We start from the raw sequence: 24,611 nt of genomic DNA, 5'->3' as shown, positions 1-24,611 counted from the left end.
TAATACTTTCACTACTACACTCTAATTCTAACTAACTGTCAGCTATTCATCATTTACGCACAAATTTCATTTTAGGCGTTGCATCCGATGCAGGTGTCGGACATTTTGCATGAGAGAAACCTCTAGTTTGCCATACCGGTAGAACACAACTCACTCCATTTGACAAAGAGGCCGTAGATTGATATGCCAGTGATAAGTTGTCCCAAACATCTTATCAGCATCATTCATGATGAACAGACAATCATCATTATTTACTGGAAGTAATGTAAACAGAGTCTGTCTTTGACATTTCGATATATTTTCCATTTATATTAAAGACAAACATATCACACATGTAAAAGTATTTAATATTAAACGGAATCCTAATCAGTCACCTTTGCGGTGCCTTGGTGATTAAAGTGTTTGATTCTAATATCACATGTTTACTCTTAAATCAAGGTCTTTTTAGATATCCACTAAAATACAGGAACGTGTAATCCTGTGCTATCTGAAGTACACACACATTAAAAAACAAAACAGTGTTGTTGCTATAAGATGCATTTTCCAGTTCTTTCCAACCATTTTCTGATGTTATTGTCAGGAGTGGACGCAAGCCCCTGATATCATATTACAGCAAAGACAAAGTACATTTTCATCAAAATATTATCAGCCGTTGTTGCCATGTACAAAACACTATTCAGGCTTCCACAGTCTGTTTTCATAGACTTTGGAACCATGTACAAATACATGGTTAGTCTTGCTCGGTCTCGGATCCTTCAGCGATCCAAGCCTTCCTCTTCACAGGGACGCCACCGCTAACATGCCTTCTTACCCCTTCTACACTCATCGGTCTGGTGTTAACGAATGCAATACTTTCGCTGGCGTTACCAGAAGCAGCAAGTCCGCCTTGAGTCAATGAGATCCTCTGAGCTGCATCAGCCGAATGCGAGCTCCCAGAATGCCAAGCTCGTCTCCTGGGGAACCTTCCGCCTGCAGGAGATCCTGCAGGATTTAAACCATGAATTCCAGACACAAGCTTCACACAAGCATTATTGTGGCTGGATGCCTGTCGCAGGAATGGTGCTGATTCTGACTCTGAGTGGGGGCGACGTGAACGAGGAGCGATGCAAATTGATGTAGGAGAGCAGTAAAGCGTGGTAGGAGTGACAGTAAATGATGACGGAAGGGAGACTCGTGGCTTTGGGTAAAGAAGGTTTGTTTTCCTGTTTCTAACATCTTTTGATTCCCTTTCTTCTCCTTCCCGTTCCTTTGGCTTTGTTGGCTCCCCTAAGCTTGTTGCATCTTTATCCTTGTTGCTGAGCCGCCTCTCCTTTCGTCTTGTCTGAGCCTCTTCCAGCTTTATTTCCAGAGTGTAAATCCCCTCGATAATCTGATTGACTTGATCAAAATGAGATAGCAGCGCGGTGACACACGGAAGAAGACGGTCCAGGGAGGGCTGGACATCAAAGCCGGACTCAGACACCGATGAGTCCTCAGATTTCACAGACAGCATCGAGGACAGAGGGCGAGGAGATGAAACTGCGGAAGAGTGGGAAGGAAAAGTGGAGAGGAAGGATTCCTGTGAAGACCAAGAAGGGGGGATGTCCATTCCTTCAAACTTCACCCTGTGTCTGAACTAGAAAGGAAAGGTGTGAAATCAGCAGCCAGGATTGACTTGGAATTGTCTCATTGGCTTTGGTCTTCCAATGGCATGCAGCACTACACATGCAGTATGTACCTCTTTAGCTTTGGTGAGTCCCATCCACAGTTTGAGTCTCTTGATAAAGAATTTCACCATCTCATAGTCTTGAGGTTCAGTGGCTGGACGGTGCAGCTCAGTTTGCTCCGCCCTTTAAAACATGGCAGTAGTTGGGATGAAACTAACTTCATTCAAATGAAAATGTTTGGTCAGTTCATGCTCTCATTTTGGTTGCACCCTTATTTCATATAGTACCCCAACTTAGAAGTGTTCACTCGTCCGGTTGAAATGTGAGCGGGTGCTAAGGTGGATAGCGCTGCTGCCTCACAGCGAGCGGATCCAGGATTCAAATTCACCTGTGGACCTGGGACCTTTTGTGGAGGGTTTGCCCGTTCTCCGTGTGTTTGCAGGGGCTCCCTCCAGGCTCTCCAGCTTGCACCCACCACCAACGCATGCAATATATTGCTGAATTGCTACTCTCAACTGAAGGTGTGCATGTGAGTGTGACCCCCAGCTTCACAAACCCACACAGGATAAGCAGTTACAGATTTATGAGCACTGTGAAGTTTCCTTCATCTTCACTGATGCACTATTTGTGTATTAGTATCTGTGCATTCATTTTGAGAAGATTTTCTGCTTTGTCAAACTTGATTTGACTTTTTCCAGATCATCAGGTTAGCAGAGCTACTGTGCCAACCGAAAGAAGAAACGTATCCCATCACCCAGCGATTGAAGTACAGGTTACATGAAACTTATATGAATATATACCAATGCAACAAAACTGGTAACACACGCATGCATGCACATGGTGTACCTGTATGCATGGATAAGAACAGCGCCACAGAGCCTGGCCAAGAGCCAAACACATCCCCCCGTCAGAAGTAGCCCATAGAAAGGGCCCAGGTAAGGATGGACCCTGCACAGTCTTCGGAGGGCGGTTCGACCACTCAGCATCGACATCACTGAGACACCTGTCTGGCGTAACGACAGGAAACCTTCCACTGAGCGAGAGAAGAGCTGGAACAAAGGCAAAGCCTTATCAAATACGTTTTTACATCAATACATACACAATAGTAGGATTGTTCTATACGTCTGATCTTTCTCCTCATACCATGTTTCCAAGGTGAGTGCAGAGCAGCAGCAGCAGCAGCAGCATTGCAGTCAGGGCCGCCAGCTCCCTCCAAGCTCTCTGCAGCACTCGACCTAAAACGACCCACCTGCGAACTAAGTTGAAGGTTCTCAGCAACTGAAACACACACACACACATACACACACACACACACACGTGCGCGCGAATGAAATCAGCTCACGTTTAAAAAAATTAAAAATTAAAATCTGTTTATTATGAACCAGAGCTTGAATTGACCTTTAGAGCCAGCAGAGTGAGCAGAACGGCTGCACACTGGGAGCTCCTCTGTGCCAGGAGGGCCGCTCTGTGGAAGTGGGCACTGGTGTCTGGGTGGGATCGGAGCTGAATGGCACAGACACAAACAAACTGCAGTAGGTACTGAAGACTAAGGTACTAAGACAATCAGAACGCCTGCTAGGGTGCATCCTGGTATGTTTAGCACAGGGTCACATGAAAGAAAAATAACCCGGCACACTCACATTCGTGCTTATGTGCAATTTAAAGTCACTAAATACTCCATGTTACTTTTTTTTGCGTGGTGGGAGGAAGCTAGAGAACCTGGAGAGAATTCACGGAGACGCTGGGAGACCACGCAAACTCCCTACATAAAAGCCCCTGGCAGATTTAAACCCACCTAACATTAAGCCAGTGTTATTTTTTTTTCTTACCATGGAAACACAAGCTGCGGCCTGGGACAGAAAGCAGATCTGCAGAATAACCGTTGCCAGAGTCAAGAAGGCCAGGAGAAGCTGGAACCAATGTCGGAATTGACCAAGATACTGGGAGCGCTCAGTCGCCATTGACCACAATTCTCCAAACACGATCAGGAGAACAGAGATGAAAAGAAGGATCTATCGCGTAAAGAGAGTAGATTTTAACATTTCAACGAATCACATTCTTTGCTTGAGAAAGCATATTAACTGCTACTGTTCAAAGGATTCGTGGTTGTTACCGTCAGCGCCACCTGCAGATCCAGTCCCGGGAAGGACGAAGGGATGTGAAGGGGAAGCATGGAGAGAAAGGGGGTGACTCTCTCTGTCTGGACCCACCGCAGTTGCACGGACACGCACAAGAATAAAGCAGACTCTCCGTGGTAGTGTGTGAAGTCAATAGAAATAGTTTGAAACCTGGGATATAAATGGAATTAAAAACACATATGGAAAAAAATGAAACGAGGCATCGAATTAAAAAGGAATGTTCGTAAAGCACTGCAGCATTCTGTTTCAGAAAGAATATAAACTGAATTTGTAATTTCTAAAATTCAATATATCACCTCGATATCTTAGTCTTTATTGTAGAACAATTCGCCCGTGCAAGACACCTCATTATTTCCTGCCTTCCGATCAACAAGGAAGAATGGAGGCGTCTAACACACAGTCACTTACTGCTGTTTGCTCCAGTCTGCCATGTGCAGGTCAGTCAGGCGCTGGTGTGTCGCTGCAGCGCCGTCTCCCAGGAAGATGCTCGTCTCAGGTCGGACAGTTTGTGTGTAACGCAGCCGGGGGAGTCCAACAAGGCCTAATGTTGGGCTTTGGTGCAGGTGTGGTACCAAGACACGGCTGAGCCACTGCTCTGCATCGGACCAGCTGGACGAGGGAGATAAATTCCTTATTGAATGTAAATGTGTTTCTATGTAAGGCTTTAACCAATCAGATTGATGCACAGATGTTGCAGTCATTACATTTTGTTAGGTTTGTTTCCATGCTTATACTTTAATATGGTTACTATTTTTCTCTTCCTTTTTGCATTATTTTAAAATATGTTTGCTGCACCATAACTGCTCCATGATGTTATAATTCCACATATTCATGGACCCCCACCCTACATGACTGGGTCAAATTCCATAAACATCGGCCAATAATCAACCGAGATATTGAGGAACAAATTTCGACGCTCCATTGACTGCAACGTTAATGAAAATTTCAAACTGATCCAGAATCCAGGATCTCTCCTGGATCATCAGATTTCATCCAGATCTATCCAGAACCTTTTTGAGATATCTTGCTATCAGACAGAGAGACAAACGCCGGTGATTACATAACCTCCTCGGCGGAGGTAACAACATGTGTGTGGTGGAACAAGCGGGATTAATGCTTCGGGATTTCTCTCCAGAGTCTGCTTTAGTTACACTGGGCTGTTCGGGCACGAAGGAGGATGAGTGGTGTCCTTACTCTCTGAGCGAGGTGAGGTTTTGGACCCCCATGGGCGCCGTGTGAAGGCGCTGTTTGACAGCAGAGTGCAGCAGCCTGCCTTGACTCTGCTCGACACTGTCGTGATAGTTTACCATCAGCAGCAGCAGTACGAATAACAGCTGGCACACGCAGTGCTGCAGAAAACACGGAGAAGTCATTCCACACAGGAAAATACATCAAGGAAACTGACAGAAGTTGATGTTGTTATTCTCACCCTCATAAGCGAACGCAGAGCCCGGACTTTGCGGGCCTCCACTACAGCCTGCAGCAGCCCGTAGCCACATGGTGGACGGACATTTTTGCCTTGCTCGCCAAATGTCCTCACGACAGTCGCGTCCTGGGCCAGCTGGTCGTCCACCTCTGGGTCCACAGGCCTCCATAGTGCTGTGCATATTAAGGCCTGCACAAACACCTGAAGGAGACAAATACAAGTAAGTACCACAGGAGAACACTCAACTATGCAAACATGGAGATGCAACATTTTTAAATGCGATTTATAAATTTAGGAAGGCAGAGCTCTTATTGTGAAAAAAAAAACTAAAAAGCACAAAACAAACCTGCATTTGGGTCTCGGGCCAGAATAGGCACCATTACGGTACATTTTGGCGAGGATCAAATATCGAGATTCAGGACCTTTTTTCACATTAAAACATTTTAACATTTCTTTATGGCCATAAAGGACCAAGCATAATGGAAATAATTGGGCATATTAATTGGGTTGGTATCTATGAGTGAGAGCATTCAGATCTGAATTAAAATCCAGATCCATCAGATGAGCAATCAATTAATTATGCTTACAGTTCTGACTTTGATTTTGGCTAAGGCTTAAACTGATTTAAAAGGAACCGTTGGGTCTTAGTGGAGGTTTATTGTCCACTCAATGCATGAAGTCATTTTTAAAGCAGTAACAAAACAATATATTTCTCTATACCTCATCGATTTCATTGATTTTTATGCTTGTTCTTAATATCCTTTAGTAACTGTATATATGAGGAGATATTTAAATCTTTATTAGCTGTCATTGTGTTGTCTGATGACTATTTCTTGTATATATCTTTTGGACAAGTAATCGCATTAATAGACTAAATAAAAGACTAAATTTTAAAAAATGACTCATTGTCTCAGTCAACCTTGAGAGGCTCCAGCAGCAGAGTGGAGGTGAGAAAGGCAGAGAGAGACGATATCAGCAGCATGAGGACCGCCGCTCTGGGGAGGAAGCTCCCGTAGAGTCCGACTACAGTCAGACAGGCTCCCAGCAACACGGCCGCCAGTGGGTAGATCACACGCACGGTCCAGGGAGGGAGCTGCCGGCCAGGCTGACTCCGGGCGACTCCTAACGTTGAGAGGAAGACACCAAATACAAGAGAAAGCTACTCAGTATTTACTCCATGTTTTTACCCCATGGTTTAGTAGAGTGAATGTAAATGTAGCCTGGGGTTATTACAATGGGGTTTACAGGAGCTCAAGTACAAGTACAGTAATAAATATTCAGATTACAATTTCAATGCATCCACATATCGAAGCTGCAGCACTAAGTCTTGGTTTAAAAAGTTGTTTGTATAAGTAATCTACGGACAAGAAGTGGGGCACACCCTGGACAAGCCGCCAGTTCATCACAGATTAATTTCATATCTTAAAAAAACATCTAAAGTGTATTAATTGTTATTTTTAAAGTGATGGGTGAATAGCTTAAATGTTTTTATTGTAGCTTCATTGCAACTGTAATATGGGGGGGGGGGGGGGGGGGTCTAGTACCTATACGTGTGGCTGAGGAGGAGCGGCTGGAGTCAAAGGAAGGGCATGGCAGGAAGGTGCTGGCCACCGAGTCTACGGATAGCACAGAGGGACACTTGCTGAGTCTTGCCTCATCGGGCTGGGTGCGGGACCGTAGCTCCTCCAGGGACTTCTCGTCGCTCTGCTCCGTCCAGCTGCTGCAGGAGGTGCTTCTGCTGAGAATCACAGGGGATCATTCAAAGCAGCACAGTCACGCATTGCAAACAATTTAGAATGTTTCACAGAAGCTCACCTGCTTGAGAGCGAGGAGCTGGCTTTAGCAGAATCTCGACCGCTGTCCGAGTTGCCGCTGGTAGTGTCCGGTGCGTCCTCTTTCGCTGCTGCTATAGACATGAGCAGATCCTCCTCTGGAGAGCCAAAAATTCACCGTCAGTGCAGAAACGCATCATATGCATCCAACATTTTGAGCATCACGGTGTAATGTACTGTAATTTCCTTTCACCGAGGGCTGAGAATATTTCAGGTAGTGTATTTGAATTTCCACGTTGAGCTGAACATTTTCTCACCGGACAGAGTCAGGATTGTTGTCAGGTTGTGCTTGTGGCCCTTGTGGTCTTGCCTAACACGGTTCTGGTGACGACTGGAAGCGTTTTTTGAAGCAGCCTGCATGCGACAGGGAGAGAGGAGTGCGCTAGGGGAGCCTGTTGAGGAGGGTGAGGCCAGACAAAGCTGCAACAAGGCTTTTTTTCTCCTCAGTTGGCGCACTGGGCCCGGAGCAGGGCCGGACTTGCATGAATTAGGGACTGGGGCTGCGTTGATGAGGCATTGACCTCCCGAAAGATTGATGAGGCTGTCACAGGACGGCCATACCCTCACACCCTCCTCTTGACATGCGACATCTGCATGAGGAGCCAATCCAGACGCAGCCCAAAAATCCAGAATACTGGAGTCAATCGCTTTGCTTTCTAGTCGCTGCAGAGAACAGAAGTTAACTTAGGCAGACAGGAGCAATAGGAGTGATTTATGTCGTGTGTGCTCTCACAGAAGAAGGACTGTCCCGGACTGAGCTGGAGGAGTCCGACAGGGACAGGGAATGATTGCCAGAGCGCTCCGATTGGCCAACACACACATCCATCTCCACGGAGTGGCAAACAGGAGGAGGAGCCGGAACGTCCACAGCCACCTGTGTGTGAACACACAGAAACACACACCTGCCGCCTGAGCAATTAGAAGGAAATGGAAACACTCACTTGTTCCCGTACCGAGATAAGACTGTTTGACAAGCAAAGATTGGACGTGCGTCCAACACATCACTCTAATGACATCTAATCAGCAAAACACCGAAGGCACGATAGAACAAGCCACAGCGAACTATCCACCTTGTGGAAATAGCCACGGTAGCCTATCTAAAGGAAGTCGTATCTAAATGACTCAACACGAGCATCTGGTTTTTGGCCAGTGACATGTTTCACTAAAGGGGCTTCACACCGTCTCGGTTTACCTGACTGTTAGCTTTCCGAAAGAGGAAGCAGAGGAAACACTGGAGAGGAAACACCAGCGCTGCAAGAGTCATTCCCACGGCAACTGTCTCCAGGTTAACCAGCATCCAGGCCGATACGGCTCCACTGATGGGAGACGAATCAGTGTCAGATTGTGAACGCTGGATAATTTACTACAAGATTTATTTATAGAAAATCAAGAAAAAAATATGTGTTGACTAAAATGATGGAAGTTTGATTTTTTTTAATGACCAGAAGGACAAATTATTATTATTTTGGATATTATGCTGAAGCCTAAAATCATCCCACCTCTGGCCCTCCATGCCAATAGCCCCATACCACAGAGCTCCCAGGGCAAGGTAGAGGTTTAAAGTGAGGGCACTGCACATCACTCGCTGGCCCCTGGTGAAGCGACTGTGGGCAGGGCGCTCCCACAGCGACACCCACAGGTGGTGCTCAACTAAACCAAACATCAGCTGAGAAGCGAAGACGCGACGGAACTGACAAAGCTCATCAGGACCTGGCGAGGAGAGAGATGAACGTTTGGACGAAATCATCAGGAAAAAACGTCCCGAGTTCACGTATTTGAGATTCGGCCATGTTTGATGAATTATTTAAACCACGAAAATGGAATAACTTTGTTCTCTAACCTTGAGAAATGAAAAAAAAATTAAGCTTGAAAAGACAATGCAAAATTGTATAAGTTTACGTTCACTTTTTAAGAAAAATGCAACAGCTCGTTCTTTTTGAACGTTAAATGTAGAGGTATGGAGACGTAAACGTGTCCTTTCTGTGTCACTTATGTTACTTATGAGTTTACATGAAGCAAGAACTTCCTTTTCCACTGTGCCGTTCTTTGGATTCTCCACGGAAAGCCAGTCCTCCAGCAGGAAAAAGAACATGTGGTCCGTCTGCTGGTCCCAAACCACCACGTGCTGAACGTACCAGGACGGGTCCAGACCTACATACACATAAGGATGCTTAGAAATATAGAGAGCAGATATGCTGTTTTTGTTTTTCTTTAACTCTTAAAGGCCCTAAAATTGGTTTATTTAATTAGGACAATGAAACTAAATGTTTTATCTGAAGGATTTTAATGTTAATCTAAATGACACGAGTTAGTATTATTTAAAATGTCCTATCCCACAGGAGCTTGTGACAAGTTGAGGTTACTTCCACTTTACTTGCGGAGACCAATACGACAGTGTTTGAAGGGTTCTGGCTTACTAAATTTATAAGCTAGTGTGATGCGATCATATGAAATGGGAAAATCTGTCATTATGTAAATTCTCACTTCAAATGATTTCTGCTAACCCACCAAAACAATCTTGGAATGACAACTATAATAGAAATACCCAAATGTTTGAGTTCCTCAAGGTTCGTGTTTTTGAATGTGATATTAAACAGACTCTTGATCATTGAATCAGTTGTGGAAAGCAAAACAAATTAAAGTTGGCAACAAGTCTGTGTAACAAATGGCTTCAACCCAAATATTGCTTTTTATATACATTTGTACTTGAAAGATTTCATACAGCGTTCTTGAACCTGTGTTATTGTGCCAGATGCGAATTTTCCAAATCTCTCCCAGGTTGCCGGCCGTCTCCACGTGAAACTGGTCCAGGTTGCCTCGCTGAAAGGCTCCGTCCCTCTGCAGATGACGAGACCCGCTCTTGTTCACGCCATACAGACTCATGCCAACATGTGCTGTGGTGCCTGGTAGGATACACCGAAACATTGATCATCATTTACAGCTGGAGGTTTCATAAATAAATAAATCCTTTCTTCATTTTTTATGTCTACACTCTTGTCTTATCCTTGGCCGACCTGCTCCTTGCCTCCGGCCCGTTTTCACCAGCACTCTGTAGTGATACAGCCCCGGTCGTCCACACAGGGGAACCTGGCTCAGTCTCAGGCCGTCCAAGTGGTCCAGTTTACATGCGATAAGCCCCAGCAGCAGGTGGATCAGAGCAAACACGGCACACACGATTGCCACCACCATATTACGCACAGGACCGGCTGACTGAGAAGAGAACAGAAGCATGGAGGCATTGATGAATGTCCTTATTTTCTAATCGCAGAACATGTTCTTGAAAAATCATTCAGATATAGATGCATTATTCATATAAAATAATATGTATAAATGTGCTCATTTGTTATGTACTGGTGGCAGCAGAAGCACAGCCCCAGGATGAACAAACATGCTGGCTCCAAACAGGGTGAGGTGCCGAGTGAGGCAGCGGGCTCCGTGGAGCGTGCTGCCCTCCAGTGGCTGCAGACCCTCACTGCTCCAGCAAGCCTCTTTCACGCTGAAGTACCGGCACAGAGAGCTGAACACGCACACCGACACATGGACTGGGCCACCATCGACCAGACACGAGGACAAGCTGACAGCGAGAGGCCGGTCGGTCCCGTTTAAGCTGGTATGGAGAGGAACAAACAGATTTTGAAGCATTTCTTTATTCGTCAGAATGATAAATTGAATAAAACGCGGACGTATGGAACACAGCTGCAACTCACAGTGGTGACAGGAAGATGGCATCCATCGTGGAGGTGTTCCGAGCTGAGAGGCTGAGAGCCCACTCTTTCACGAGGGAATCCGTGGAGGCATTAGCCTGTGGCGCTGCAGAGCTCACTTCTATCTTGACATGTCCAAGACTCTTTGGAGGAGCTCCTAGGTATGCAGGACGCAGCTTGAGAGCAGCACTTTGCATTTAGAAGTCGTGCAGAAACTCACAGATATACAGTGAGACTAATTCATAGCTATACAAACGCTGCATGGTAAACTAACTATCACTCTGATAGCTTTCAAACCTTCCACAGCTCTCACCATCACTGTGTCTTACATACAAAAAAATGTATGTAAATGTTTAAAGGCACTGTAGCTACTGAGGCACAACAACAAGAACACCTTCCTTTGAATTGTATTACAATTATTACATTACAGGATAAGACAGAGAGTACATACAGATAAATGGGATCGTGTTGTTACCATGGTGAAATTAGAACAGCAAGTGCATAATGCATAAATAAAAATAAATATTGTTATTAGCATAATCTCAGTGTTTTAGATCACTAAAAAGCAGGACAGGTACAGAGTAAGTTAATAAGATCTACTCTACCTGAGTCCAGGCTGAAGTTGAAGGAGATGTATAAGCCCGCCTCTTTATCAAGTCCATCCACCGGTTTGACTGTGAAGTTCAACCGTCCGTCACTGGGCAGAGTTACCGTAAGACAGGTGCTGCTCCCACTTAATCCATCTCCACTCTCATCGTCCAGCCCCACTGGGTGCTTGATGGGCAGGTTGACCTCTACGGCCTGCTCGTGATCTAGGTTCTGGATGTGTATGGGTTCCCCCTGAGGTGTAGTGAGCTCCATGGCAACTAGAGCGGTGGAAATTGGTGGGTCAGCTGCCATCAGCAGAGGGTGGCCTCCCAAATCTGCATCCATATCAAATAGCACCTGCAGGACCTCGGACCTCTGACTCTTCAGACGACTGGTCAGGGAAGCGGGGATAAGAAAGTGACACGGGTGAGACCTCTCTGATTCACCTGCTGATGAGGCCTGATGGTTTTGGTTGGACTGATGAGTGCAGAGGAGGTTGGAGGGGTCTCCATGGAAACCCACAGTATTAATGTAAGGAGTAGACAGCGAAAGCGGCACCTCGCTGGGAACATGAGCTCTTATCAGACAGCGCACCAGGGCCCCCGTGTGGCCCAGGGCTGACACAGCAGTTGTGGAATCTGACTGCGTCGTGCTTGAGGAGGCTGGGTGAGACCTGGAAGCACTGAGGGTCTCTGACACAGCAGCCAGAATGCTGCCTGGAAACACAAATGTCATTATTCATTCACCTGTTATGTAAAGTTCACGGTAAATATGAGCCGGTGGTCGACCAGCACCTATGATGTTCAGAATGTTCCTTCCTGTTTCGACAGCCAGCAAAGCACCAGGACTCAGCTGTTCCTCCATGACATGGATCATCTTCCCCACCGTTTCCAAAACCTTGTCCTGGCAGTGTTCACATAGCAGTTCCCTCGGAACAGCCTTAGGAAAGCAGATAGGGCTATTATTAGATTTGTTTGTTTGTTTGTTTAAAGGTCAAAGATGACGTGAGAAGTAGGAAGTTATGTTCCCTGAAACTAGATGACTACTTACAGTAGACTGCAACAATGCCGAGCTAATCTGCTCAACGTCCACCATGGAGGACACAGGCAGAGAGACGAGCGCTTCGGTCACCTTCTTCCGGATCTCTCTTCTGTCCTTGAGCTCCTCGGCTGTCTGTTCCAGCTCCATCTGCAGACAGGCTCAAACTCATGAGTCCACATTCTCGACAAATCCCACCTATCCAGTTTGACACATGCACTATGCTCAAAATTAAATTCGTTGTATTTAGTGTAAAGTGTCATTTTACACACTAGCAAATGAGATACAATGCGCGTATACTACCTGATTCAGATGGCTGGTGAGGGCAATGGAATAAGGGACAATCTCTTGAGGGTTGCCATGTTGGACTAAAGTCCACAACTCAGTCTGGGTCTTTTCTCTGAGCCACTGACTGGTAACTTCATCCCTCACAGGACTTTTAACTGGTAATGTTCTGCAGGCAGAAGAAAACAAGACTCATGTCAGTACTATCATGCAACAACAAACAAGACATTTGAGCTGACCATATCATAGCCTGAATTATTTATCTTACGTTTCATTGAAACATAAAGGTATGTGAAAGCATATAATTGGGCTCAAGTTATTTCAAGAAATAAAAATAGCTCAAAGCCAAGCCCTGAATATGGAGCCCATTCTACAACCATCTGCATTCCCCAAAGAAATAGGACCAAAATGTATGCAAAAAATATAAAGTGTTTGAAAAAGACACAGATGGAACAATCTAAAGTCTATAAATGCATTAAAGGGAGATACTGGAGATTTATTTTCACAAAACCGGCCCAAAAAAATGCAATATTTCAATATGATTGCCTAGTCAGTTTTCAAGGGGGTAGAAATAAGCAAACAGTCCATCATGCCCACCGTTACCTGTTCAAAGCAACGACCTTTGCCTCAGGATGGTTTTCAACCAACAATATAATGGTGATAACTGTCATATTTCTGTCCTGACCGGGACTCCCCAATGGAACCAGGCTGCCAAATGTTGAACGAGCACCCCTAAGGACATAAATGAAGAATTAAAGCACAACTGCCATTTTGACAGAAAGGAAATTCAGTTCGTAGTTTTTCATTCATGTTTTTTTTACACAAAGGGCACGACAGCACTTCTTTATCTGTTAGTATTTGTACGTCGAGTCCTGTATTTACCTATACAGAGTGAGCAGGGGGCACGTCACGCCAACAGCGTGGCATGGTGCTACCTGTAGGGTGTAGATCAACTGAGACGTCCCGTCTTCACCATCTTGCCAGCCTGAAAAAGAAAACACATCGGCTCTTTTGGCTCATCAAAGAAAAGGACTTGCCACATTCCCGCCGTCGAAATATACGTATAATGTATTTCTAATCCTACATTCAAATAAGATTTCATACGATTTCGACAAACGCCACAGCATTACCCGAGCAGTTGTAGGTGACGACTGAATTAAGCAGATGTGTATCTGACTGTGCACTGAGATCGCACACGCCTCCTTGTGGCCGACTGATAGGTCGTATTGCCAGACTGGCGCTGCCCCACTGCTTTCCATCATGCCGGGACACATTGAGAGTGAAGGTGTGACTCTGGCCGGCCTGTAGGACACCTGGATGGACAATAAGGCGTGGCGAGTTGCTCCCTGCGGAGATGGGGGCCCCGTTAAGGTCGAGGCCTATGCCGTCCTGGTCCTCAGCACCCCATTTGTACTATGAGAAGCCATATAGATGAAACATACGGTAATTTTACCGATTGTCCCATTGTTTGTGTGTAAATTAATATCATATATAGTTTGTGGCAAATAATAAATCATTGTATTTATGTAGTTAAATAAGCTTTGCTGGAATTGAAAATAGATCACACTGTCCAATCACAAATTAATAGTTGCTTAAAGAAAGGTTTTGCTTTATTCTATGACTCTATACCTTCAATATTTGCAGCTTCTTTTTGAAACCACTATTTTGCACACTTTCTCACAAAACAGTTATGACAGTTGTGTGCAAGGTGAGTGTTAATATCGAAGTTGTTACCTGAGCATGGCTGTCACAATGCTCGCATTGTCCGGCGAGGACGATGGGGGCGCCGTAACTCACGGCGTGAGGGGACGACAGGGTGGTGCAGGACACACATTCCACAGTCACAGGAAGCAGAGTAGCTTCACACATGGTCACCTAAAATAAGAGGCAAAAGTATGTGTGATAAGAAATTGCATTAATGTGCCTGTTATAAACGTCCCCTGTGATAATCTAAAACAATTTACTGGCAAAGCTACTGCGTATATTCATTTATATATTTTTAACGAAGAGCTGGCAAAATAAAAAGGCTGTGAAAATCCATTTTGAAGATTTAAAACTTGCTAACGTGTGAGATGGAGTGATATTAGCAGTAATACTCACAGTCTGGCTGACAGAGACAGGCGTCCTCCTTGCTTTGTGGACAGTGAGAGTGAAAACATAGACGGTGTCAGGCTGCAGCCTTGTGCCGAGGATAGCCAGTCTACTGCGGTTATCACCAACGGGCTGATCCACAATATCATTCCTGGTGGAGTTCTGAAAACGCAAACGCCCAGACACTGGTGAAAACGTAATAACGGAAACATAAATCTAATGGAATAGAGTGGATACATTATAGAATGAATGGATTCTAACCAAATATTTGACTTGTTTGTTTGCTTTTCATCTCAAATTGAGCCATCAGACCAATTAGAATTGATATAATTTGCGGGAAACCTTTACCGGTGTCGTTAGGGCCCAGTGGTACTGCAGTGCATCTTCCGTTCCTGGATCCATATCTGGATCGTGGGAGGCAGATCCATCCAGGATGAGGTTGGTAAAGCTTGGCCACGTTCTGTGGGAGCCTCCTCTGATGAAAGCTACCAGCTGCGAGTGGACAACAGTGAAGGTTGTCTTTTGCTGGACAAGCAGCGGGGTCCCCCGCAGGAATACAGTGAATACCAGGCAGTACCGTCCGATGTCGAGGGAATGCTTTGGGATTAAGAGATAAGGTGAAGCTACATCAACCTGACTTCTAAGACTGACTTTATTGGCCAAGAACCTGGAGTTGGCATTAGTACAACTGGGTTCTTTCAGTATTTCCCATAAATACACGGTTTTGTAAGCAGAGCAATTATTGTCAATGTTTGTTTCGAAGAAACTGGGTCGAGACCTGAAGATAGTAGACGGGCTCTGGATTAGGAAAGCTTGAGGACTGGAACACTGGAGCTCCTCCACATCCAAGTACAGCTGGGTAGACACGTGGCTGACACTGTTGAGAACTTTCACCATAAGTCTGTATTTCCCAGGGAAATTATAAGTATGACTGATTGTGCTTAAGTCCGTCATTAGTACTTCAGTGGAGTCCCCAAAGTCCCAGAAGAGTCCGAGGTTACTTCCTCCATTTACTTGAGCAGAAAACATGACAGCATGTCCAACAAATGTTCTTTCAGAGTGACAGACAAGCTTGACCCTCTTGACAGGCCATTCGACCGTCACAGAACCGTTTTGTGTCTCGGAGCAGACTCCGTTTGTGGCTGTCACACTAACGGACAATTGACCGCTCCGTGGTGGCACATAGACGACTTCTTGTCCCAGGAGCCTTGTGGGCTCAAACTCCTCCGCATGGATGATCCAGGTGTAGTTTACGGGAAGTCCATTTTGAATTTCCGCCTTGAACTTGACTTCTTTCAGAGCCTCGAGAGCAGCAGAACAGCAGTTTACAAGCTGCAAACCTTGAATCTTCTCAGACACGACAACCGTTGAAGAGATCTCTGCAGTGCTAACCTGGTTCCACGCTTTCAGTGTGACGAGGTGTGTCCCTGTTAGAAGGTTTGCTGTACTGAAATGTCCATCAAGAAGAGCCTGACTATAAACCCAGTCCTTGTTTCTAAATACTATTACAAAGCTTCCGTTGCTTCCACTTGAGATTGTTGGACTAAAACTGACCTGTTCCCCTGTGCATAGAGAGTGCTTAGAGATAGTCAGCGTTAGATCCCTGATTGCATCCTGGACTGCAACACTGTGTGAAACCATCTGCCAGTTTAACCCATTAGAGACATTCAGAGACACCTGATAGATGCCTGCATATGGAAAGGAGTAGATCATGTTTTGCTCTGTGACCTTAAAAGGTTTAGCTTCAATTCCGCTTATTTTCCAGAACCATTTCAGGTCGCTACCCTTCGAAATGATCCCATGGAGTGGAACAACATCACCTGTGGCAATGTAAAATGGATGGGTCTTCCCCTCAATTTGGAAGTCCACCCCTTGAACCTTCTCCTGTACATTAAAGTCTTTAGTGACATTGCTGTGGCCGAGGACATTCTGAACTGAAACTCTAACAAGACAATGTCCCAAACTTGTAAAAGTGTGGCGAAGAAAGGGCTCATTTGTCTGCAGGGGTGAAAGGTCAGCTTTGACATACCAAAAGTAGTGTAGGTCTGTCCCAGCAATAACAGAAACAGAAATATTTACTGCTCGGCCCAATTCCACAGTGTTTGATTGTGTTGTTATGTTTGCACTGGTTACTCGCTGAACTGCGACTAAAGACGCTCTGCTGGTAGTCTCACCCAACTTGTTCGATGCTGTCAGATGAACAGAAATCCCACCAGGAATTTCAGCAAGCAAACTAAAAATCTCACCCTCACCTGTAATTTGTTGGTTTGTGCCACTCTTTATAGCGAGCCAATGATACGTGGCATTGGAACCCTTAACAAGCGATGCGACAAACCGCAACTCTTCTTGGGTCGGTACGTATTTCATGTTAGTGACGCTCTGACTTTCAATCTGAAGACCCTCCAATCTTTCAAAGACCTCAATTAAAACAGCTGCCTCCTTTTTGCCAGCAAAGGTCTGCGTTACAACCCTCACTTGATGTATTCCTGGATTGAGAAAGGTAAACCTGAACTGTGCAGTCCCTTGTTTGGTTGAGGCAGCACCATCTGCAGTCCAGTAGTAAGTGGTGTTGCTGATAGCACTGCTGCTTGCTGAGATAAGAGTTTCTTCTCCGACTGCAGAATATGGCTGATTGGTGTGAAGTAAGAGATCTGAAACAGGAGATAAAATATTCACCTTAAGGGTCACAGAGCCACGGCTAATGGCATTAGCCGCTGTGGCGGTGACTGTGAACTGGCCCGCGGAGGTAAAGATGTGCGAAACATTTTGCTTCTGCTCCACCGGAGAACCATCTCCAAAGTCCCACAGCACTGTCACATTGCTGCCAACGCAACTGGCAACCCAAAATGTTGCTAGTGTGTTTAGCATCAGTGTGTCACTTTGACTACCATAGCCCACAGAAAGCTTACTGACTGGGGTTTGAATGCCGATTCTAACTCTGGCTGTTTGGCTGCTGACATTGTTACTTGCTGTTACGGACACCTCTTCAATTCCTTCATTCTTAAAGACAAAGCACTTTGGACGATTTTCTGTTCTGGTCGTAAAACTACAACAGCTACTAATCCACTCCAACTCGTAACCCGTCATGTGTCTGGGGGAAACTATCGCGCTGAGGCATACCTCGTCTCCCACCGCCACCACTTCCTGGGATGCACGCACTGTCAGGTTTATTATTGCTGTTTCGACACAGATGCTTGTGTTAAATAAGACATATGTAGGAGAACTAAACACAGTCAAACTAAGATGAAAGGTTCCAGGGCTTTTAAATTTGTGCATGGCTGTGGCTTGTCCCCTCGCCAAAGTCAGAGGAGAGCCATCGCCCAGCAACCAATGGAAATCCAGAGTTGATACGTTTCCATTCACCAAAGCAGTAAGCTCCACGTCTCTTCCACTCGTGACGCATCCTGTCGGAAGAACTGCGCTCACAGTCAATCTGTAGACTTCCACACTGATAGACTGATGAGCTTGGCTGGCAGAATTCCAGGCAGTTACGTCTACTGTATAATTCCCTGGTGACTTATAGATATGAGTGATTGAACCATCTGTGAGGTTTTCCTGCAGGCATCCATCACCAAAGTCAAAATTCCAAACAAGATTATTCCCGGTGGTCACAGCAGCACTGAAAACTGCAGCCGAGTGTAGCTCAACGGGTCCACTGCAGTGAACTGTTATTCCAGATATCTTCTCGATAACTTCCACCATGATCCATGTGGTCAGAACTGTGAGGGTATTGTTTGCACAAACTGTGATATTATAAGTACCAGCAGATCCAAAAGCATGGCCGACTTTACCGAGGGTGTCTCGGATAACTTCGGAGCCATCACCGAAGTCCCATGTGTGGATAACATAGTTAGAAGGTTCTGTGAAAGCTTCTAGGAGTAGTGTGTGATTGACAAGGGGCGTAGGAGGGGAAGAGGAAACACGGAGGTGATGTAATTCAGGGCGAACCCTTATCTTAATGGAAGAGCCAGTGTTGTTGTATTGGTTGGAGACTTGGACATGAAGTGTATAGTCATCTGCATAAAAAAAACACACAAGTAAATAGAAACCGGTTTATACATTGTATAATATTGGGTGACAGCATTCTCTTTTATAAAATAAAATAAACTGTAAGGACGTAAAAAACAACAAAGAAGGTCGTGAAACCAAAACAGTTCAAAGATGTGAACAAACTTGGGGAAGTAAAGTGTTCTCACTTCAACAAAACATTTGAGCCATTGTAAAAAATGCAAATACATTTTAGAGCACCAATAAGTTTGGGAGTTTTTGCTTACCTGGAATGGAATACATGTAATTCACTGAGTCCTGGACGTAAATCCGCTTTTCTTCTGCCTCCATTAACCATTCCATCGCCTGACATGGGGCAGACTGAGTGTGGACCACTTGGCTACTGCCATCCCCAAAATCCCATCTACACAACATATGCCACATGGAAATATAATATCGTTACAATAATAAAAAAGCATAAAAGTAAATCTCAATAATTAGGCACAATTGAAGGGTATTGTATGCCAATGTGATGATTTGGTTTTCTGAGGACTTTGGCTTTTACCTGAAGGTCAACGGCAGGGAGATGTCCACTTTGACCTTGATGGTATAGAGGTGTGCAGCATCTATTGCTACAACATTCCTGACCAACAGGAAGTCTGGCTCAGTCATTGGGGTCATTTCAGCAGCCGTCAGGAGGATCTGCTGGCTCTGGGAGCTCACAGGGTTGGAAGCCGTTACCTAGAACAAGGTTAACGAGATAATGACAGATATGGTTCTCTGACTGAGCGATGAAGCCACATGACTGATCACGCTGGTTGAGTGTTTCCTCGATGGAATCATTGAACTTAATTTCTATTTCTATGAGCAGTAATAATTTAAGAGATGCTAAATAAAAATAAAAGACTCAAATATACATACCTTGAGCTTATACTCAGCAGGCCTCTTGAAAACGATGGTGTAAGATTCCCCTTCATGGTAAAACTTGTCCAGGTTGTCAATTGCCCATGTGAATTTTACAGACGACCCACGCTCCACTTTGGCTGTAAAAGACTTCAAGGTAAAAATAAATCAACAGGATACCACTGAAGTAATAGAAATAAAAAGTAAATTCATTAATTCTGAGACTGTTAGCACTGGAAGTGATTATATAGGGCTCTGAACAATTTGTGCTCACAATAACAAAAAAGTCAACATTCATATGTTGTGTATTTACCTCAATGAAGTCTCACACCAATGGTTTTATTTATAAAGCAAGTATTGGCCACAGTGTTATCGTGGTATCTAAAAAACATTTGTCCAAATAAGCGGTGCTTGTGTTCTATATTCAGACATTATGACGACATAATGTCTGAATTCTCACCTGCGGAGTTTCTACGAGCATCCTTGGGCACCCATGAGGCTCGACACGAAGCTCCGTCACTGCCTCATAGCCAAAAACCCTCAGAATCGTGCTCTGAAACCTCACTGCATCCGTCACACTGATGTTCAGCATTTCTGACCCCACTGAAGGCATCACCAGAGTTACAGAGGAGAACCAGTACTCATGGGAGTCTCTCTCACAGCCTGGCCAAGAATGAGTCACCTCGTCAGGGCAAAAAGGAAAGAAGGGAACCTCTCTCTGACGAACCGGGCCAGACCAAAAGCTCCTGGCTTTCTGGCCAGACAGGACCCTGGTGACAATGAGTGTCGCGACATTGATTTGTACATGAATCTGGTTCTTTTCATCTGGCATGGGGTGGATGACGTCAAGCCCAGATGTCGTTTGTAGACCAGCAGGGTCATTTGTCAGGGGCAGGCTATCTGGAGGGGTGGTTGTCTCTTGTGGGGTGAAGCCAAAGTTTCCATCATACGCTGTACCTCTTTGATTGTCCATATACAGCATTTTCAGATCACACACCACCTCATCCACCCACTGGCCATCCTGGGGCACAAAGGTGAGGCCTCCCTCCCACCAGCCTCCCCACTCTGCCCCCATGAGGGACAGGTAACTCTGCTGCCAAGGGGAATTTATAACGGCTTCACCGGTCAGACAATGCAGGAACGTTCCAGATTTGCGAGTGTGCTGTAAAGCCACTATGTCGTCAGGGAACACCGTGATGGCTCGATCCGGAAGAAGCAGCTATCAAAAGGAAACACAGAAGACTTACTTTAAATTGATTTGCATTCCAGCTTCATAATGGATGCAGGGAACATGAAACAATGGTCAACCTACACTTATAGTTTCAAGCTCTGAGCCTGGGTTTATGCTCATAGGCAAATCTGCCACCAGGTGGTAGAAGGGTGGAACTGCCTTGTATCTGGGAGGTAAAGCAAAGCCGCGGCCTGCTGCTGCAGAGTCGTAGGGGCTGCAGGGGCTGCTGTTGTGGACACAGGCCTCCAGTAAGGGGCACCAGTACTGTCCCAGTCTGCAGCCCCCTGTGGTGTTACACAGAGGGACTGCCGAGCAGCAGCTGAATGGATTGATCAGAGAACTGCAACCTGGGGAGCAAAGAGATTGTTTCCTCCTGTGCGGAACCAACAAGAGATTTCAGAAAGCTTTCACAGCAACCTTTGCAGTGTACCTGGAGGTATGAGGTGGTGGTCGGGGCTGCAGTAGGGTCGGAGGATTTGGACACGGGCCAGAGAGGACACTGCGCTGGGCTGGACCACCAGTTCTACTGATACCAACTGACCTGCATGACTGAACCACATTCCAGGGAACAGCAGCATCTGTGTGTCAAAAGAGGATCAGAATGTGTCACCAATTCTGATCTCACTCTAATCACTCTTTACCACTTAAGCAGGAACGGGCAAACTACGGCCCGCTGGGCTTTTTAATCTGGCCTGCCGAACTTGTCCATGAATAAAGAGTGTTTTTGAGATTTTACTATCAAACTAATGAACGCCGGTGAACATAACGACTAAGGGAGACGCAACCATCCATAATTGATGTTAAAGGCTTAAAGAAACAGAAATGCTTGTCATTATTATTGACTATTTTAACACAACACCTGACTGACCTCCACTCTGAGTTGTCCGATGTCTGGGATCTTGGGACTGGGGTGAATCTGGGTCTGAGCGTAGACACCAGTCAAGAGAGCCAGTCCGGTCAGGTAAAACTCCAGAGTTGGTAAAGACTCTGCATGAAGAGATGTTTACCAGAGGCCTCATGTATCAATGCACAAAAACCTGGCGTACGAACGTTCTCACGTCAAAGTTCAGATGGATCAAGAGTGAAATGACCGTGAAAATGTGCGCTGCCTCACGCCAACTTCATGGCTGGCGTACGCACGTTCCTACAGCTGTTGGCTCTTTGGCGACACTTAGAGGTGATGCTGGGAACTGTTCTATTAAATAAATGTCAAATACACATCAGAGAAACATGAACAATGAACACCGAGGAGCAATGAACGCACCCAGCTGTCTGCAGCTACAGGAGAGGATAGAAAAGCAAAGTGGAGCTGAAAACACAGACCAACAATGGCCGCCGTGGTTCTACTGGAAGACATTGTAAATGGTCCAATGAGAAGAGAGTGTGTGTTCCTAATGTCATCGGAGCGTCAAGATATTCATTCATTCAAGTTGGTACCGTGTCGCGCCCCCAAACACTGTCCCGTCTTCACAGCATCACTACTTGTCAGGTTAAAGTTAGTGACTTGGCGTCCAACATGTGCGCTCGATCCCACGTTGATTGGGATGTATGAAGGAAAAGTGCTTCGATTTGTGCATACCATGGTTTGGATTTTTTTTCTTGATACATGAGGCTCCTGGTCTGTCAAAACTGTGAGGAATGTTTAATATTCATGTGGCCACTGCCTTCCTGTCTCACCAGAAACCTCTTTTTCACAGAGGAAGATGTGACGTCCAGCACAATGAGCCTTCCTCCAGCGTCCCAGCGTCCCCAGTTCCATCTGTGTGCAAACCCCCAGACCCTCGTGGCTTTCGGCCCCCCATTCAGGCCGTACTGGTTCCCCAACCGGGTCAGACCCTCCTCCATCCTTTGACCCCTTCAGCCACACCCACGCAGTGTTCTTTCTAAATCAACATGAAAAGAGGAAAGGCGTATTAATAGATGTTAGCATGCAAAGCAAAACTGAAGGATACGTTTTAAAGACTGCTGTCTAAACTCACGCTGGAAAGGAGTAGTGGATGAAACTTTGTAGCTCCTCGCTATCTGAAGATGCGAGCTCTCCTCCTGGAGTTTCTCTGCATAAATCTTCTGCCTCAGGCCATGATGATGTCTTTTCAGAGAGCCAATAGCATCGCCAGCTGCCCAGGTGGATCTGACCGCCTTTTGGACACCGAATATCCTCTGATAAACAGAACAATTTTCAGCTAAAAGCTCTTTTTTATTTCCAAATAAAGATTTGTGTTACTGCTATTGGATGATTCCTACGGATGCATTGGAGCAGCTATAAAACTGTTATGATCTTTGCAAAAATCTTTATTAAAAAAAGGAACAGCTTACCACAGCGCAGATATTATTTACTGTGCATTAATATAATACTAAGATATATAGAGATTTAATAAGCAAATGGTTTGTGCGTGGTTAATTCTTTTATTTTAGACTTGAGTAAATGTACTTGTATTTGTGTTACTGGTTATTTGCAAAGTCATATCATATATGAAAATGTCCCCATCTTTTAATTAATGGGTTGAAAGCCAAAGTGCATTCTGCTTCTTGGGATTGTGTGTCTGCTGCAAACATAAATTCGCTCTTAACTCCTAGCATCATTTAAGATTGCCGCTTCTTTCTGTCATAGCAATTCTGCTAAAGCAGTTAAAGACATATAAACTGTAATTTATAGCTTATAGCTGAAGAATCTGTAAATTATGAACCCAAGAAAGAAAGAAAACCAACATATTATATCGCACTTAAGTCCCGATTGGTCTTCCTGTTGAATAAAGTCAACCGGAGCTAAGAAAAAAAGTATCAAGAAAACTCGTCTCTCATCCTCGAAAGGAACAGAGATCTACAAAGACCTGGACGACTGAGAACGTTCACAGTCCTCACTGACCTTACGATAAGAGGTGGACTCAACTAATGTAGAACTCAACTCTAGATATAAAAAGTGTATGTATAATTTGATGGATACAATTTTTCACGCAAATTGTTGACTCTCCCTCCAGAGCTGCTGCGGTTAACCCTGAAACCTCGCCTCTCGGAAAGAGAAGCAACAAACAGATTGTCCCAAAATAAAGCATTGATATGATCTAAAAATCAAAAATCAAACCTCTCACCTCCAGCTACAGAGATCAAAACTGCATAAAGAATCCATAGCTTGTGATCTTGTGACTCTTGTGCCATCATGTAGGGAGCATCACATCTTCCTCCAGGCTCGGGCAATACTTTCTTCCTTACAAGCAACTCTGTGCACGCACACACACTGACTACCCTCCACTGAACGACCCCCAGCCGCTTGTCTTTTGGACACACAATGAGTTATGGTGCTGTTGCTGTTCTAAAAGCTCCTTCTCCTCTCTCTGAGCCCCGGGATGACTTCTACTTTGTTTCTCAGCAACAGCCATGGAAGCAGAGTGGACAGAGAAGGCCAGCGCTGCTCATGACCATGCTGTAAAACCCCTGGCACAAAACAGGAGGAGATCCACGGAGACCCCAGAGGCAGTGCCATGTCAACGTTGTTCGGCAACAAGAGCTTTCTCTTTGTATGTTCTAAGATTTAAATGTCTTCTCAGATTTTATTGGGTTTTCATGCCAAATCCCCTTTTTTTAATCAAAGTGGGAAGATGTTTCAATCCGAGTAGTTCCTGCTGCATTGTGCCCAAGACCTGTTGACTGAACACCAAGACCTCATCAGCAACCAAACAATGGCTCTGTGACGCACAACCAATGGACACAGAGCTAGTTTGAAGAGAACGGATGCCACCTGGGT

The 24,611-nt window shown here is 45.2% G+C and overlaps 1 protein-coding gene across 1 annotated transcript; it reads right to left on the bottom strand.

The window, feature by feature from the left end:
• Positions 1-366: 366 nt before the first annotated feature.
• Positions 367-24,025, bottom strand: LOC137915808 (polycystin-1-like). The gene is made up of 41 exons (XM_068758928.1): positions 23,959-24,025; positions 22,849-23,029; positions 22,547-22,752; positions 21,738-21,856; positions 21,300-21,447; positions 20,951-21,216; positions 20,099-20,857; positions 19,657-19,788; positions 19,301-19,446; positions 19,023-19,159; positions 15,097-18,764; positions 14,392-14,532; positions 13,788-14,070; positions 13,540-13,642; positions 13,261-13,389; positions 12,676-12,826; positions 12,385-12,522; positions 12,129-12,273; positions 11,352-12,050; positions 10,750-10,903; positions 10,394-10,559; positions 10,057-10,252; positions 9,778-9,945; positions 9,053-9,193; positions 8,542-8,752; positions 8,235-8,358; positions 7,776-7,916; positions 7,300-7,705; positions 7,026-7,140; positions 6,755-6,948; positions 6,130-6,332; positions 5,214-5,411; positions 4,979-5,133; positions 4,193-4,393; positions 3,760-3,934; positions 3,442-3,658; positions 3,217-3,233; positions 2,790-2,916; positions 2,493-2,679; positions 1,718-1,829; positions 367-1,615 (listed from the first exon to the last, which is right to left on the bottom strand). Exons 1-41 carry the CDS (start codon positions 24,023-24,025, stop codon positions 731-733), a joined length of 12,111 nt encoding a protein of 4,036 aa, XP_068615029.1. The 3' UTR covers positions 367-730.
• Positions 24,026-24,611: the final 586 nt, after the last annotated feature.

This window comes from Brachionichthys hirsutus, unplaced genomic scaffold, assembly GCF_040956055.1.
Source record: "Brachionichthys hirsutus isolate HB-005 unplaced genomic scaffold, CSIRO-AGI_Bhir_v1 contig_876, whole genome shotgun sequence".
Taxonomy (NCBI): Eukaryota; Metazoa; Chordata; class Actinopteri; order Lophiiformes; family Brachionichthyidae; genus Brachionichthys; species Brachionichthys hirsutus.
This window is presented reverse-complemented; position numbering and strand designations above follow the sequence as displayed.

Coding starts and splice junctions, on each gene's coding strand:
- LOC137915808 (XM_068758928.1), bottom strand. CDS start 24,025: ATGGCACAAGAGTCACAAGATCACAAGCTATGGATTCTTTATGCAGTT. Junction 14,533..15,096: donor ACTGGGCCCTAACGACACCG/GTAAAGGTTTCC, acceptor CTCTTATTTTAG/GTGACCATGTGTGAAGCTAC. Junction 12,523..12,675: donor TCACCAGCCATCTGAATCAG/GTAGTATACGCG, acceptor GCCTGTCTGCAG/ATGGAGCTGGAACAGACAGC.